We start from the raw sequence: 17679 nt of genomic DNA, 5'->3' as shown, positions 1-17679 counted from the left end.
GCGTTACACTTTTTCATGAGTGACTCCGAGCCACAACCTAATTTAAGACGTTGTCACGTCAAAATAGTATACTTTATTCGGCAAAGAAGCGACTTTTCTTGACTTGCCCTCTATTACGCGCCTCACTTCGTTCGGCGCGTAATATCGGGCGCGTCAAGAAAAGTCATGCTTCTCCGCCTCATAAAGTAATATACTATTATTATACAATAAATAAATACAAAATTAAATTTTCACTGTAAATTGTCTGAAAATACTAACCTGGAATGACAATTATCATTTTATCAGTTGACATTGTGAAAGTACTGTCACGATCGAGACAATCTGTATCAAATTATATTTATGCGCATCATTGATTGGATATACATTTAACGTATTCTAAACTCCAACCAATTATACATCCGTAAGTAGAATTAGCTTACGATAAATAATTTTCTAAGTTCTATGTATAATAATCACAGACTCACTTTTTTTTTTCTGTCACTTCTAGCTTAATGTGTTAGAGAAAATTCGATCAACTATGACGCACTGAAAGAAGAATTTGGGACGAACTATACATTGATATTTACAACATTAATTTGTTATTTTTTATATATAGGTAGTAGGCTGCGATATTTTTTATTGGTTTTTTCAGCTACTATTGAGTTATTTGACAGATGATGTATTTCATTGAATTCTTTGTTTAGTTTTGGATTTTAATATCGTAGTAATTTATTTTACCTGCCAACCTTGACAGTCTACTTTTTAAGCTATTTAGTTTGTTTGAATTTGGTGTATTTTGTGAAGTTTTAACCTATCTTTGAGCTGGCTACAATAAGCTAAATCGTGGGTGATAGGTTACCATTACAAACAATTGATAGCAAGAAGGATTCAAACCTCCCCACCTACCCAAAAGGTGAAAAGAATAAAAAAGAAGAGAAGAAAGTGAATGAGAAAACTAAATAATATAGAAGGAAAACACAAATTAGCTACAAAAAATTGTCGAGGAAATAAAGTAAAGAAAACTATCATTTAATTAAATAAAGTTTTATTTAAATATATTTTTTTTTAATTTCATATACATATAGCTTCCCTTTTAATACTGTGTAAAGCAAAACATACATAATAATAAACACTGTAAGTAATCGACTCCAATTTCTCAACAATTAAACACAATTTCTTCGAGCTATACTTCATTCCATCAACAACATTGCAAAATAATTCAATAGCACCACATATAGTACCGTTATCATAGGTTAAGTGTTGAATGTTCATTAAATATAGTTGATTCTGTTCATTTTTTTAACTTTCTAAGAGTTATCGCTTCAAAAATATGCTAAAATAGTAATTTAAACCATTAACTGCATGATCTAGACAATCTGAACATATCGTTGGAATGAAGTAAAGCATTGAACAAAGTTTTAACGAAATACAATCTCAAAGATGTTACTGGAGTCCATCAAAGAGCTTTACTTCCTGTCAGCCGGACGAACGTACTTGCTGCCTCCGTTCTTCTCCCATTCCTTGTTGAACTCGTTCTCTAAAATTTCGGCGCCGCGCTTTCTGGTTAGGCCGGTTTCTTCAAGGGACAGTTCGCACATTTGCATGTCGTCTTTGCCTACAGAATAGCAATAAAATCAATATTGTTACATATATAAGTACAAATTACATACAAAAATTAGTAAATTAATTAATTGAACTAAGTTGTAGGAAAAATTACAGTGTTTTGTGATCATAAATATGCAATGCGACATTATATTGAATCCATTTTCTATGAGACTGTAATGCATTTATTGTATAGTAGATTAGAAAATTTTTAAAAATGCAATTTAAAAAAAATCAGTGTATCAAGAAATAAATATAAATAAATGAAAAAAAAAATTAAAATATCACTAAATCAAAAAGTCCAAAATTTTAAAAATGATCCAATTTAAAAAGTCAAAAAATTCGGAAATCAAAAAATCATATCTAAGGAATTGCCATGCCAGTATTCATAAATACATCAATGGCATAAGTTTTAGCAGTTCTTCACGTCAAAATTACAGTATACCGCCTTGTATTAGTGGGGTTCGTTAATGAAGAAATCTAACTGCGAGGGTGGTTTGATATTAATCTAGCAAGTCAAAAACGAAAAGATTTTTATTAATTTCCTCAATTATTTTTAAACATATTTTCCTTTTTGTCCAAACTCTGCTGAATCTTCCGGTCGAACTAATCACAATAATAATGTCAAGTTTGCCTCAGCGTTTGTGACGTGGAGCTAAATCTGGCTAATACGGTGGGAAAATTGGCATAGTACCTATACATCATTTATTGCTCTATATTTTTCAAGACATCAATAATAACAATGTCTGTGGCATCATCAAAATGTGAATGTGTCACCAAAAACTCTTTATCTTTGCTCATTTTCCTGGTTTAATCTGAAGTAGTGACTCTTACGACCACGAACAAATTCAACTTTCTAAAGTTTCACTGTTACTAACGATGATGCTTGTTGTAGCGATGTTTCTGCGTTACCTTTCGCTATTAACTGAGAGGAATTCGTTTTCAGGTACCGCCATCTATTGAAGACTAGATTCATGTCAAGCCGCCCTCGTAATTTGTCGAACAAACCAAAAAACATGTGTAAGAACTGTAGTATGTTGGCTTAATAGACTATTTAGAATTGGACGTTATATGTCTTTACAAATGTTCGAAAATATTAACTCAAAATATAAATGTTAGCCTTACACACATATTTTTGGTAAACATAAAACATTTAACGAAAATTAGCAGCCAGAAGCGCTATTAAAATACATACAAAAATAATATTAAATAAAACATAAGCCAAAGCTTGTTGGGGGGACTAAAAATGGACTATAACTAGAATAAATAATATACAATTGATTATAAGTAATGTAAATACGAATTACTTTAAAAAGATATGAACCAAATTTCAAAAATAAATAAAAAATTTGAAAATGGAGTAAAATTTGTAAGAGCAATAGGGCAAACGAAGTAAAAGCATAAGGAATAAGATAATACAGGGAAAAATTAAGAAAAAAACAACAAGAATGTCTTAAAACGCATACAGAACTATATATTAATCAGTAAAATCAACAAAGGTACTTAAACCAAAAATAAGACATAAAGAGCAGATTAAGAGAAACACACTGAAAGAAACAACAAGCACAGAAATACTGAAAAAAGAAGAAAAATGCAGAAAAAAAAACACCAGAAACTGTAAAAAAACTCACAATGAGCTAATTCCCATATAAAAAGGTATTCAAATGAGAACAACTGCACAGCGCACAGCAAACATACAGTTATACTTGTTGAATAACCCTATATATTGCAGTATCAAGTTATTTATAAAAAAAACACAGTTAAGTACACAGCATGCCAACAATTTACTTACACATTATACATTTGTCACCCGTGTCCTAAGAATAATCATACAGAATTATTTTATTTATATGTACAGTGGAAAAATGTAAGTAAAATACAGGGTAAGTCATAACTGTTGAAATATATACCAAGATCAGGTTATTTGAACCTGACCTTAGTCCTAACCTAACCTAACCTAACCTAACCTGACCTTAGTCAAGTTCGATGTTGTCTAAAGATATCCTAATAAAATGTTATGGAATGCGATGCAATGTGGTAAAATTTAATTACTTTTTTCGTTTTTTTTTTGCCAAAAGTTCACTTCTTAAATGCCATCTCCGTTACAGAAGTTGGCAATCATGATAGTAACTCTAACTTTCCTAGATTCTTCGGCCAAGATATTTGCTTGTCTCAGGTCTTGGAACTCTCCAATAATATTTCTTGTCTATTATAGTGTTAAACATCATATTTGGCGTTCTTCTGTTGCTATTTTAGTACTTTGTCAACTAACTCTTTTATTTTTTGAGTTTTTTACTGCATTTATTAAAATTCAAACAGTGCTATTAAAATAATCCTGTGTATAAGATTAAAGAATAACATTACTAGGTTTCAGTAAATATTTGCTTGGTCCGTTGGATTTCGGAGTGATGTTTATTAAAATCTTCTTGTGTTTAGTGCCAATTTCATTAAGAAATACTATAGTAGTAATATCTATCAACGTTAATATCTATTGCCATAACAAATTAGTGATAAATCTAGTATTTATCGTTGAATAACTTTTTTCCTGTGCAATTATTTCAATTCGAATCGATTAACTCACCTGAAACGAGCAATATCGGCGGCTTGTCCGGATGCAGTTCCATTTGTCTAGCTACATACTGCCCGTCGAAATGGGCGTACCACCATCCTCTTCTGCTTTGGTCAGAGCCGGGCCTTTGGAACGGAATTCTGAAGAACCTCTGACTGTTGTTGTCCAAAACCGGTTTCTGGGCGACGGAGCGTTGGGGAGTTTTCACAGCGGACTCCATGACAGAACGAGGGGCGCGTTCGTTCTCGTCCATGATGGTGCGTTTGCGATTCTTCGCTTTCCAGGCGTGGTAAACCTGAATGAATCAAAGTAGGAAACACTTAGTACTTAGTAATTGAGAAAAAAAGACACATTGTGGACACATTAACAAAGGAAGAAAGAAAATGGGAACTTGGTATTTCACAGGCTTGGTGGTTAGTGCAAGTAGAGCGAGACGGAAGAGGAAATGTAGAAGGGAAATAAAGGTGGAAGTCTAGAAAGATGAGAGATTAAAGGTAGTGACAGTGAGTGAGAAAGGAGACGAGTGAAAGTCGGGAGACATAGCCAAACAAACGCTTTCAGAGACAAAATGGATGGCAATAAGAAGAAAAGAGTGTGACAGTCAGTACTGGACAGAAGAGATGTTGGCTGCTATATGGAACAGCTCTGTTGAGGTCTTTATATACCATACTCTCAGGTAAGCAAGCCAGGATATTATTCTTCTCCTGGGGCCCTTTTCCCTTTAATTTTACCTTGCAAAATGCATTGGAGTAGCTCATATCAGCCTTAATTTCTCATTATATGTCCCAAGTACTGCAGCTTACGGCCTTTCACGATGTTGATCAAATCCGCGGTCGCGTTCATCCTCCGTAGTAGTGACTTTGTCTGTCCATGGTATCTTCAGGATCCTTCTGTATAACCATAGCTCAAAAGTCTAAAGTTTTGATAGTTTCCGCCTTCAATGTCCACGTTTCTACTCCTTACAGAAGCTCTAAATACACGTAACATTTAAGGAGCCTTATTTTTGTTTCTAGGGTGAGGTCATGGCTCTTGAACACAGAGCTGAGAGTAAAGAATACACTTTTTTTGCCTTTCCAATGCGACATTTAATCTCTTGTGTATTGTATCACGACTCATTGATTATAGTTCCAAAGTAGTTGTACTGTGAGACACGTTCAATTCTCATTTGGTTCACATACAGATTTGCTACAGTTATGATTTCCTTGCTGATGATCATTAGCTTGGTTTTGCTGCTGTTTATATTCAGTCCATATGTTCTACTTGTTTCCGTTATTTTCGTTTCCGTTTGGAAAACACTATTGTATCATCTGCATACTACAGGTTATTGAACTTGACTTCATTTATTGAGATGCCTTCATCAATATATTTTAGAGCTTCTTCAAAAATGTGCTCCGAGTACAGACTGAATATCAGTGGTGAAATTAATAAAACAGTAGTGTAGTTGTAGACAATTCAAAAATTTACGTAAAGTGGAGGTAGAATACAAAAGATGTAACCGTTTCAAAAGATTTAAAAGAAACTCATTATATATTTCGATTATATTTTTTTTTAATAAAACTAATAGCCCCATCTATCTGTCAAGTACCTACCTGTAGCCGACTCAAGGATTCTTCTGTAATTCCCAAATATATCCGGTAGATGAGCATATTTTTCAACTTGTCACTCACGCCCAATTTCCAGATTCAGGCGCCATGATAGCGCTTCGCTCTTTTCTGTTAAGACCGTCCAACCGTTAAGACGTGTTTCCAAAGTGGGTCTCAATTCAGAGGTGAGCAAATAAATCCTTTTCTTGTCCATATTTCAGATAGATATTTATTTTTTTTAGACCCTTATTGGAGAGGCTATAATGCTGATATTATATTTCTAATACTCGTCGCAAGATAGTATTGCTATGGAGTTATTCCAGATCATGGCCCAGTAGCAGTATCTTTTTTTGGAATCCCTAACCCCTCTTATCTAGGATGGTGGTGATTTTATATAGTACGTAGCTGAATCAATAGTTTATTTGGTGACTGATTAAACAAGAAGAGAAACAGAGCAGATTAAGGTTGTACCAATTTTTATTATACCTACTTTCAAGACAACAGAAATGATTATGAACTCAAAAAAAATGAAAATATATTGAAGTGTTCTAATTTAATTTAAAGGTTTATTTTCTTCATTGTTCCTAGTTGATAAATAACTATATTATTTTCAATGTAAACAAATTTCGAAATTTGGGGTTAATATATATATATATACATTCATTTTCTTTATAACCAATTCTTAATTTAATACGATACAAAGATTTTTGGTTTATGATAATGTTAACATAAAATAATATTTTGGAATCCCTTTGGGATGACGTAACTTTTAATGTTTTCTTTTTGTTCATTGCTAAGAAATAATAAAGAATAGTTTTCTTGTAAACTTTCAATAAATCTTAATTTTTTTTGCTCTTCCCCTTCGAGGATAAACCAGGGGTGGCGTCCAATAATAAATAATAATTTCATATTATCTAATTGTGCTTGAATTTAAAATACGACATAGTTTCTATAACCCCGCCCTATTCTCTTCGACAACGAGCGATTCTGGCCTTGTAATATTATTGTAATACGGCAGTGTTACAAAATGGCGCCCTCCAACGTGGGGCATGTATTAGATTTGCTCCATTTGTACCTTCGTTACAAAATGGCGCGCCAATCGTGGAGCGTGTATCTTCATTATAAAAACAACGTAATATGTTTATGATTTCTGTTTACATTTCGTATTTTAGACTCAAGTTGTTTGTGTATTTGCTTTTACCCAATTTTTGTTTAATCAGTTTAGAATTTTTTCTGTAAAGTATTTATATGTATTCGTTTTTAGTCTTCGTAAAATTACGTAGAAATATTTCCGTCTATTTTCTGAGATCAAAATAAAACGTATTTGGAATGATGTGATGTAAACATTCACTGCTTAATTTCTTTTTGTCGGTATTCTTAATGCGAACGATATTAATTTGTGTATTTACAGACTCGTCTAAAATAAACATTCTATGTTAGAGAAATGAATTTTGTTTATGTCCATACATTAATTCGTATGCAAACGCTGGCCTTCTTTGAAGCGTTTGTAAATAATTTATTTCGAAGTGTGTAGATAATTTCTTTGCAGTTCAGTCTTTTTTGTTCATTTGTTTATAGAACCATAATAATTATATTCCTCAATGTGTTTATTTTAAATAAACGAAATGGCTCTTAGTGTTCGTTATTTGAAAAATCAATTAAGTGAATTTTATTTCTTAACCTTGATTCATGGTTTTTATTCGCAGCTGGGAATTATACCTATATACAGGCTGTCCCGACCTACGTAATTTTAAAATGTGTTATCTGGATTTTTGCAGAAAACTTTTTTGGATGTTTTTGATATAATATCTGTTATCTGTTAAATTTTCTTTTTAATTTGTCTTTCGTTTATTTTAAAAATTATTTTTTCATAGTTTAACTTTTTCGTACTTTGAAAAGAAAATTTTATTTCCTGAAAAGGAAAATGCTTTCTATATTTTACAGTCCATGGTTCTTTTGTTTTGAATGTATAAGGAAGTAATGATATGACTTCGTTTCTCTCTGCCTAAGGCGTCTTTGTTGAGAATATAGAGCGGAAATATTGTTATTCTCCTTCTGTTATGTTAATTTTATGTCTTTGTGTGGTCAGATGTAGTAGAAGTATGTTTTTGGTACTGGAACTTGTTATTTGTGGTTTTACCTTTTTTTCTCGAGATGTCCTGTAGGACGTACAGGCACGTGACCTGTATTATTGTATCTTGAGTTATTTGTGTGGATGTCAGACTGTTGTATACGCAGCAGCTTTCTTTTTTTTTGTCGTTGACATTTTTGCGGTATATCTTTTTGCTTTGATATTAGACTTTTTAGCTAAGGCTCAAAAGCTTTCATTTATTATCTTGTGTTCACGATATGGTACAAGTGAGGTTGAAGTAGTTTGCTGTTGTCTATTGTGACTCTTTGTATATACAGAGGTGAAACAACCCGCTGCCGCCTATTGTGAATTTATCTTTTATCTTTATGTCGACGTTAAGACCACGTTTGTTTAACAATTGAAATAGTTCTGGTACTACCGTTAAATGACCCACTGAGAATTAAAAGTTTATATTATTTTGACTCTGTTAGAGTTCTGCTAAAGAATGGTAAACATTTCTTTGTGATTTGTATGACGACCATATTGTATTCAATTAGGTGTCAAAAATGTTTTACTGTTCAACTTTTTTTATTGTTGTGGTGTGTTACATCCAACATCATGATTTTTTATTATTGACGATGGACTGTAATATTTTTCTATTTCTTTGGAAGACTGTAATGATTCTTCCGTTCCTTTTAAGTCTTATCGTAAGTTTTTGTTTCGTGGAAGACTCTTACGATTTTTTTTTGTTTCTTTTGGAAACAACAGTTTTAGACTAAACTGTTTGTGTATCGATTATGGTTTGTATGCCATATACCCATTTTCTTTCTTCTTCTCCAAGATTATGTATTAACGGTTTGGATTTATTTTCTTCTTTTGTCCTTTTGCCAGTCTTCTTGCTTGGAAATTTTCCGCTGTGATCAATCCCAGAGGATATTCTTATGGAACTATTGGCCATTCTGTCTTTCTTCTTTTGCGTTAGTTCAATTTTCAACCAGTTGTTGGAAATTCATTCATTGCTTGACTGTCATAGTCAACTTTATTATTGTTTGATGCTATTTAGGTTATCTACCTAGTGGATAACCATACTGAAGCTTGTTTAAGCTGTGTTGTTGGCCACCCGCCTTTGTTAAGCTGGAAGCATCCCTCTTTTCGCTCCCAGAAACTTTAACACTGGTCTGTTCCACACCTTTGGTTAGGCTAGACCCATGTTTATAGAAATCTGCCATTGGTCGTTGTGCCTAATAGCCAACGAACTGTATCTGATGTCGATTCATCAAATCGAGCATCCAGTTTAATTTTTCATGTGAATATGTCGTGATTTTTGTTTATTTTTTTGTTTTATTCAGACCTAAAATTTATCTAAGTCAGTGTTTCGTCGGATAATTCAGATTTGTCTGAAACCGAATAAATCGGTTTTCTTAAATTTTTAATACCTTTCTTCTAAAATGTTTAGTCCATTCTTAATTTTTAATTTTTTAGTTGATTCCCTTTACGCCTTTGCGTACTTAATCTTTGCTACCTTCTCCAGCGACTATTCAATCCGTCCGTGGCCCGTGTACAGGAAGAGTTGCGCTAACGCGAACTTTATCCTGGAGAGGATTCGTTTCCTTTCCAAATTTTTTTTGGCGTGGGGTCAGTACAGCACTGATACCCTAGTACTTAGTACATTGAATACCACTTTGCTTCGGCAAATCTGTCCCTTAGTGCTTCTTTCCCTTCAGGAAGTTGACACGTTTCAATTTTTTTTTGAGCTGTCTCGACAACCCTTGTTTTATGTCGGTGGTGTTGACTATTAGTCAGGGAGCATCCTGCTATAGTCAAGTGGATTAGTGGACCTATCCCTATTCCAATTAATAATTTTGTGTATCTCAGATGTTGTCGCAAAGAGACGAGCCTCTGGAAGTAGTGTAGGAGACTCCGCACGTCGATCTCCAGAGCAACTCAGTTTGGCTCGCACCCCAGTTCGTTGAACTGTTTTACTTTTTATTATTATAATATTGATCATTTATTGTGTTCAGTATGTCTATAAATATGTCGTATTTCTTTGCGACATAAATTTTATTTTTATCTTATCTTATTCTACCTCGGTATTATTCTCTCTCTAGTTTGTATTGATCGAGATCTTAAGTTTATGCTACCCCGACCAAGAACCTATATTGATTTTAAGGGTGTTTGCAAAATTTAATCTCATTTTATTTTTAGAATGCCTTGGTAGAATGTGATATTTTTATGCTTATGTTAGTTTATATTACAATAAATTGTACATAACTTTAGTTGTCTTCAAGTGGATACAAAATTCAATTTATCTTATTTTACGGATTTATAAATCCAAGTAATTTTTTTGGTATCTATACCAAAGATATCAAGATTCCTCTGTCTAGTTACCAATGATAGTTCATTATAGTATCTGTTCATTTTGCCTAAGTTTTACTCTTAGTGTGAAGACCTTCGAATTTCGACTCTCTATTCGAAACCCCCCAAAATAATGTTTGAAAAGATTATTGCTGTCTAACATCCTATATTCTGAATGGCCAGACACTGGGGAAGGCTAGGGATGAAGTAAGCGGATTCCCGCTAGTTGACTCGTCGGAATGATAAGCTATTCATAATTGTATTTCAGTAATAAATCTAGAATAACAGCCTCCCGCGTCAGGAAACTTTTTTTAGTTCTCCAATACTTGTTTAGTTATGTAATCTAGAATTATTTAGACCCTACCCGAAGTTGACCCTACCCGAAGTTGACCTACCGATGTTGTCCCTATTATAGGCGGATGATACACGTTAGTTATCACAAATTCTAGTTGTCATACTAATAACTAAACATCAGCTTTTTTTGTTTCTAAATATAGATGTGTCTTACAGAAATTCTGATGTCTACCTTTCCCAGTAAACTTATTAAGGCTTGTCTTTGTAGAACTTTAATGTACCCAATTTTGAACTATTAGTAACTCTTTCCTTTTATTTGTGTATTTCTAAATGTGTCTATAATGACGCGCTGCGTTATTACCTTATGTTATTCGTGGATTAAGTCATAGATGAAAGACTCTATGCTTCCGAACAAACGATGACACATTTGTATTTTGTATCTTATGGCGTTAATGATACGATTGTATTATTATTCTTATGTTATTCGTGGATTAAGTCATAGATGAAAGACTCTACGCTTCCGAACAAACGATAACATTATTTTTTTTGTGTTTTATTGTGTTAGGTCTCATAACGACTACGCAGTAAATTATCTGTTTTGTATCTTGGTGACAACACTAGTATGTTTTGCTTTATATTACTTATGAAATTTCAAATAATAATATCTTAATTATATTATTTCGATTAAATGCGAGCATTTGGTCTCAAATAATGATTTGTAGATATGTTTTGTTTTATTCCGCTTTGTTCATGATATTGGTTATAGGTGAAATACCCTATGCATTTTGAGAGTGAGCATGCAATTTTTTTTTTGTTTACATTTTTATAGTTGAGTCATAAATATTCTATGCGTTCTGTTTCGCTTTGTTCTGAAATCTTTGAGTTGTTCCCACGTGAGTTGTGAAAGAAGGATTCTGTGAGTCCAGATTGTAGCTACATTTGTCCATTCTGTTTGTCTTACCTCTCCGTATATCTATTCCCACTTTTGAAAAGGTTAGTATGGTGTGCCACCATGCCTAGTCCGATTCCACGCTGGTACCCAGTTGAAATCGTGGGGAGGGCTGTGTAACCGTTTCAAAAGATTTAAAAGAAACTCATTATATATTTCGATTATATTTTTTTTTAATAAAACTAATAGCCCCATCTATCTGTCAAGTACCTACCTGTAGCCGACTCAAGGATTCTTCTGTAATTCCCAAATATATCCGGTAGATGAGCATATTTTTCAACTTGTCACTCACGCCCAATTTCCAGATTCAGGCGCCATGATAGCGCTTCGCTCTTTTCTGTTAAGACCGTCCAACCGTTAAGACGTGTTTCCAAAGTGGGTCTCAATTCAGAGGTGAGCAAATAAATCCTTTTCTTGTCCATATTTCAGATAGATATTTATTTTTTTTAGACCCTTATTGGAGAGGCTATAATGCTGATATTATATTTCTAATACTCGTCGCAAGATAGTATTGCTATGGAGTTATTCCAGATCATGGCCCAGTAGCAGTATCTTTTTTTGGAATCCCTAACCCCTCTTATCTAGGATGGTGGTGATTTTATATAGTACGTAGCTGAATCAATAGTTTATTTGGTGACTGATTAAACAAGAAGAGAAACAGAGCAGATTAAGGTTGTACCAATTTTTATTATACCTACTTTCAAGACAACAGAAATGATTATGAACTCAAAAAAAATGAAAATATATTGAAGTGTTCTAATTTAATTTAAAGGTTTATTTTCTTCATTGTTCCTAGTTGATAAATAACTATATTATTTTCAATGTAAACAAATTTCGAAATTTGGGGTTAATATATATATATACATTCATTTTCTTTATAACCAATTCTTAATTTAATACGATACAAAGATTTTTGGTTTATGATAATGTTAACATAAAATAATATTTTGGAATCCCTTTGGGATGACGTAACTTTTAATGTTTTCTTTTTGTTCATTGCTAAGAAATAATAAAGAATAGTTTTCTTGTAAACTTTCAATAAATCTTAATTTTTTTTGCTCTTCCCTTCGAGGATAAACCAGGGGTGGCGTCCAATAATAAATAATAATTTCATATTATCTAATTGTGCTTGAATTTAAAATACGACATAGTTTCTATAACCCCGCCCTATTCTCTTCGACAACGAGCGATTCTGGCCTTGTAATATTATTGTAATACGGCAGTGTTACAAAGATAAAGAAGGAAAAGGAAACACGGAAGAGGCAGAAAGGGAGAAACACAGCGACAGTGAGATTAGATGCAATGACGAGGTAAAGGGGAAAGTTGGACAAGTAATTGAAGGAAAGAGAGTTCGAGAATGCTGTCGCTGAGGAAAGGGAGGGATAATAACGCTGGAAATAATAATTGTAACTGCCAAAAATTTCCGAAACGTAGATACAATACAAAAAAATAGACAAGAAAAGTTAAGTTGACAGGATGACAAGTGGAGAAATATGGGGAGATGAAACAAGTGCAGTGGCATAATAAGTGAAAAGGGGAGACGAGTAATTGAAAGACAGAGAAAGTTTGGGGCACTGACAGAGAAAAAGAGGGCGTGAAAAATGGGCGGGAATTTTAAAAAAGCTATCAGCAGGCGGTGAATGTGGGGAGTGTAAGTAAGTACTTGAAGAAAAATAAAAAGCTTACATAAAGAAGAATTAGAATAAGCAGAATAAAGAAGGGAAGAAAAACATGACATAGTTGGGAACACGAGAATCAGGGAAGTATAGGGAGTGGCAGCGTTTGTATAAATAATGAGAATAATTATAGTTAAGGGAGATAAGGGAGCTGTTTAAATAAGGCTGATCTAAAATCGAAGAGAATGGGAAAAACTAGAGCAGGGCATACAGATAAGAAATGGGAAGAAGATAAGAAGAAATATAGGATTAGTAGAACTGTTAAAATGGAGTGAGTAAGGACGTGTGAAATGGTACTAATGTAAGATAAAAAGAAAAAGAATAAAAAAAATTGAACAGACAATTAAACATGAGAATGAATTGGTCGTGAAAGGAATGTAAAGGATGGAAAAGAAAGCTAGAAATTGTAGATGTAGCAAGACGCCTGCTTTTGAATTTTTTAAGAATTTTTGGATGATTTAGAAAGAATCTTTAATTAAAATTGTGCTTACTAAGTAGATAAATAAAATATCTGGGTTTTATATCGATCAAAAAGTAATGTCCATCGATTAATAATCAAATATTGCTGTTCTTACCTTAAGACGACGATGGAATTCATGCCGACATGCTTCCAACAAGTCAATATCACAGGAAGTGTTGATAGTATCACGAAGTTCAGAGTATTTCCATTTAGACAGGTCGTATTTGCTGTTGGCCATAGTAGCTTGATGGTTTCTGTGTGCTTCTGACCTATAAATCGATATGGAACAAAAAATAGATGGTTATAGCAAGAGTTAAAGCTTAAAACGTGCTGTTAGTGTTAGTTAAATGTGCTGTGGACATGCATAAGATATAATGGGTTAGAAAAATTACTAAATATATTGAAATTAGTGATTAGTGAAGAGGAGAAGTGCTAGGTATTATAACAATGCATCCACGCAGATGAGGGTCAAATATTATGAAATTTAAAGCCGCAGTACAAGCATTTAACTCTTTTATATGAATTCATTTGGACTTTACTCAAATATTGTCTCATATGCGACTACTGAACTATGTATTAAAAGTACTAAAAATGAATTATTGAACTGATGTAAAATAATATCAGATGACTTAGCAAAACAAAAGTATATAGTTTCGCACAAAAAAATGGATATGTACTTTTTATGACAATCCAGTTGAAGACTGACGCCATTTTGACAACCAGAAGCAATTTTATCAAATCAGCTTCAGATTTGGAAACCCAAACTGAATAAAAGTTTGTAAACGCGGCATAACAAGGAACTATATAAAGAAAATAAATGTGACATATTTGAAATATGAACAAAGAAGGAGATCAAGAGACATAATATTTAATAAGGACAAAGTGGTTTAGAAATACCGCAAATTTTGGTACGACGAATAAGGAGGATAATTTTGGCAAAGTTTTCGTCACTTTTGACAAAAAAAAATCGGCCGTAACGACGAAGAAAAGTTGACAAAAAAACAATAAACCATAGCAATAGCGAGGGTACAAGTAAAATTAGATTAAGCTTAGGTGGTGTCTTTAGAAAAGTGTGCATAAAACAAAAAAAGAGTATATCTTATTTTTTACATGCTAACTATTGTAATACAAGAACTGCTTTATAGGTTTTTGACACAGAAACCACGGTGTATGGATGTCAAATGATATCAAGGCGTAGCGCTATTATGATGTAAGTGTTCAGAACGTTTTTCATAGTACTACTATTGGCATTTATTATAATGACTTGAAAAAACCATTTAATAGCTTGTTCCTGAACAAATTTCATGACGATCGTCTAAAATTAGCTGTTGTGCAAATAAAAATAGATGATATGCTTCGTATTGCCATATAATAACAATGTAACTTACATATATGACAGATATCTACAACAATATAGTTATATGTCATATAGAACACTATACCTAAATGAAATTATCTGAAAATTGGTTGATGTTCACAAAATTCACTGATTCTACTTTATTCCCAATAATAATCTTGTTTGAGCCATTTTCAGTTATTAAGGTTATTAATTTCTTTGAATATAATTATTTAAATTAATCCGGCAACAGTGTAAAGTATCGGCTGTAGAAAAGACCTGTATATGGTATAATTCAGTGTTTTTGTATGTAACTGTGAATACTTACTAATTCCTTCTTTCAAGGGATTATACAAACGAATTATTGCTATTTTTGTAGTAGAAGACCATATCGGGCAAATTTTGAGCTAAAATCAATTTCTTTCAAAAGTGTTGCTGTGAAGGCAAGCATATGTAGCTTCACAACTGATTTAAAAAGACTATTTATCGGTTATATAAATAACGCTGAAGTGGACTAAAGATCATAAAATTGTTTAAAGAGGAGTGATATTTGTGTATTTTTGAAAAGTGATGTCTATTTCCTTCGTGCCACGTGCTGATATAGTAGTAAATAACACTGAATTAGACTATAGAGAATATAAGTGTTAAAATTGCCTTAACAACAAGAATATTTGTTCATTTTTGGTTACTTTTGATCCTGGTGATTGATTTAAAAAGTCATTATGTCTATTTCCTTCGTGAAATGTGCTGACATAGACGTAAAAAACGCTGAACTAGAGACTAGAGAGAGAAGAAATACCCAAATACCAAGCAACAGCGATATTTATTAATTTTTGGCCACAAGTGATCCTGGTGGTTCATTCAAAAAGTCATTGTGTCTATTTCCTTCGTGCCATGTGCTGACATAGATGTGAACACTGAACTAGAGACTAGAGAAAAGACAACTAAGAAAATAGACTACGCAACAGCGATATTTATCTATTTTTGGCAACCACTGATCCTGGTGATTAATTTAAAAGGTCATTATGTCTATTTCTTTCGTAATATGAGTTGATATAGACGTAAAGAACGTTGAACTAGATTGGAGAGAAGATATATAACACTAAATCAGGCAGATATTTCTGCATTTTTGATCACTACTGATTCTGGTGACTGATTTAAAAAATAATTATATTTCCTTCGTGGCATTTGCTACTATAGTTCTAAATAATGCTGAACTAGGTACTACAGAGAAGACACATAACAAAATGGCCTAAACAATGGACGCCATTAAATGAATTATTGAAAAAGGTGAGTGATAGACTACAGAAAAGATAAATCGCAAATTAGGGGGATATTTCTGTATTTTAGTTATTAATTCTGGTGTATACAAACTTACATGTGACGCCTGCCCAAAAATTTACATCGGACAAATAGTTAGAAACTTCAACCAAACGTATGGCAGAACACAAAAGGGTTTTTAATAATAGAGAAACAGATTCTACATACGCACTTCACCTTCTAGATCATAATCATTCTTTTAATGACCAATTTCAAATTCTTCACATTCAAAATAAAGGTCTTAAGCTATTTTCATTAGAATCTATGGAAATTGACAAATTAAAAAATACAGATATAATTCAGAATGACTGAACAGTTATCTACAAACAGCTCTCTCTTCATCAACTTATAATAAATTGTGTGGAAAGGTTGAAAACAAAAGTTTTCAGTGTTAAACTTAAAAAGCTAATATATCTATTTTTTTCGTGTATAAAGAAGGCTGAATTAGACTATTAAATAAAGAAATCTTAAAAATTTCCTAAACAGTAGAGATAATTCTGCATTTTTTGTTGTTCTAAGTCCCAGACACTGATTTATAGAGCCATTCTGTGTCTAAATCTGCGCAATGAGCTATTGTAGACGTTAAACAGAATGCTGAACTATACTAAAGAAAATAAAAATAACAAAATTTCTCAACTGTAGGGATATTTCTACATTTGTGATCACTACTGATTGTGGTGATACGATTTAAAATGCGAATATAACCATCTTTTTCATGCCATGTGATAAAAAACGCTGAATTAGACTATTGAAAAGAGAAATGGCAAAATTGCCTAGAAAATAGGGATAGTTTTGCATCGCTGGTTGTGACTAATCCTCGACACTGATTCATGGACTTACTATATATTTTAATATATACCATGAGCAGTAACTGGCCTATGTCAGCAACTAACATGCCAACTACTTTCCCAATTTACTGGCACGTGTGTACCCAGCTTTACAGTAACATTGCTAACATCTAACTCTCTAGCAACGCTTCTACTTGAAGGTGTTAAATCTACCTTGATTGTTGCACAAATAAGTGTATCCCAGTATTCTCTTTCCTCAACTTTTTCTGGTAACACTTAAGTAACACTTAAGTGGTAACACTATAAATTTAAAATCTACGCTATTATTGCTTTAAACAACTACCGTATAATGACAAATTATTGGCGACGGGGCAACGGTGGTTCCTGGAAAGTTGACGGCGCGCAGTGTTGCCATTTATAGTGTGTATATCTAATTTAAAACTTAACGTACTGTATAAGAAACGCTAAAATAGACTTTTTAGAGACGCTATTGATACTTCTCTTTTATATTTATACAATGAACATATTAGAAGATCGTTTCTACAGCTCAGCGTCAGTTCCAATCTTCATTCATCAATTTATATACAAATTTACCTCAATTTGCCCAAGTTGGTTCAAAATATTTCTTGTGAAAGTGGCTCTTACAGATGTTTACCGATTTGTTGTTATTAAAACCGCGCAATCATCAAAATAAACC

General features: G+C 32.9%; 1 protein-coding gene across 1 annotated transcript in view; it reads right to left on the bottom strand.

Moving 5' to 3' along the window:
• Positions 1-1007: 1007 nt before the first annotated feature.
• Positions 1008-17679, bottom strand: part of jar (Myosin heavy chain 95F jaguar) — an 85188-nt gene continuing 68516 nt past the window's right edge. Inside the window, 3 exon segments of the mRNA XM_072533984.1 lie at positions 1008-1594; positions 4163-4445; positions 13654-13807. Coding sequence (XP_072390085.1) covers positions 1446-1594; positions 4163-4445; positions 13654-13807 — 586 coding nt within the window. The 3' untranslated portion in view covers positions 1008-1445.

Source organism: Diabrotica undecimpunctata, chromosome 6 (assembly GCF_040954645.1).
Source record: "Diabrotica undecimpunctata isolate CICGRU chromosome 6, icDiaUnde3, whole genome shotgun sequence".
NCBI classification, from domain to species: domain Eukaryota; kingdom Metazoa; phylum Arthropoda; class Insecta; order Coleoptera; family Chrysomelidae; genus Diabrotica; species Diabrotica undecimpunctata.
The sequence above is the reverse complement of the archived record's forward strand: the minus strand, read 5'-3'. Positions and strand labels throughout refer to the sequence as shown.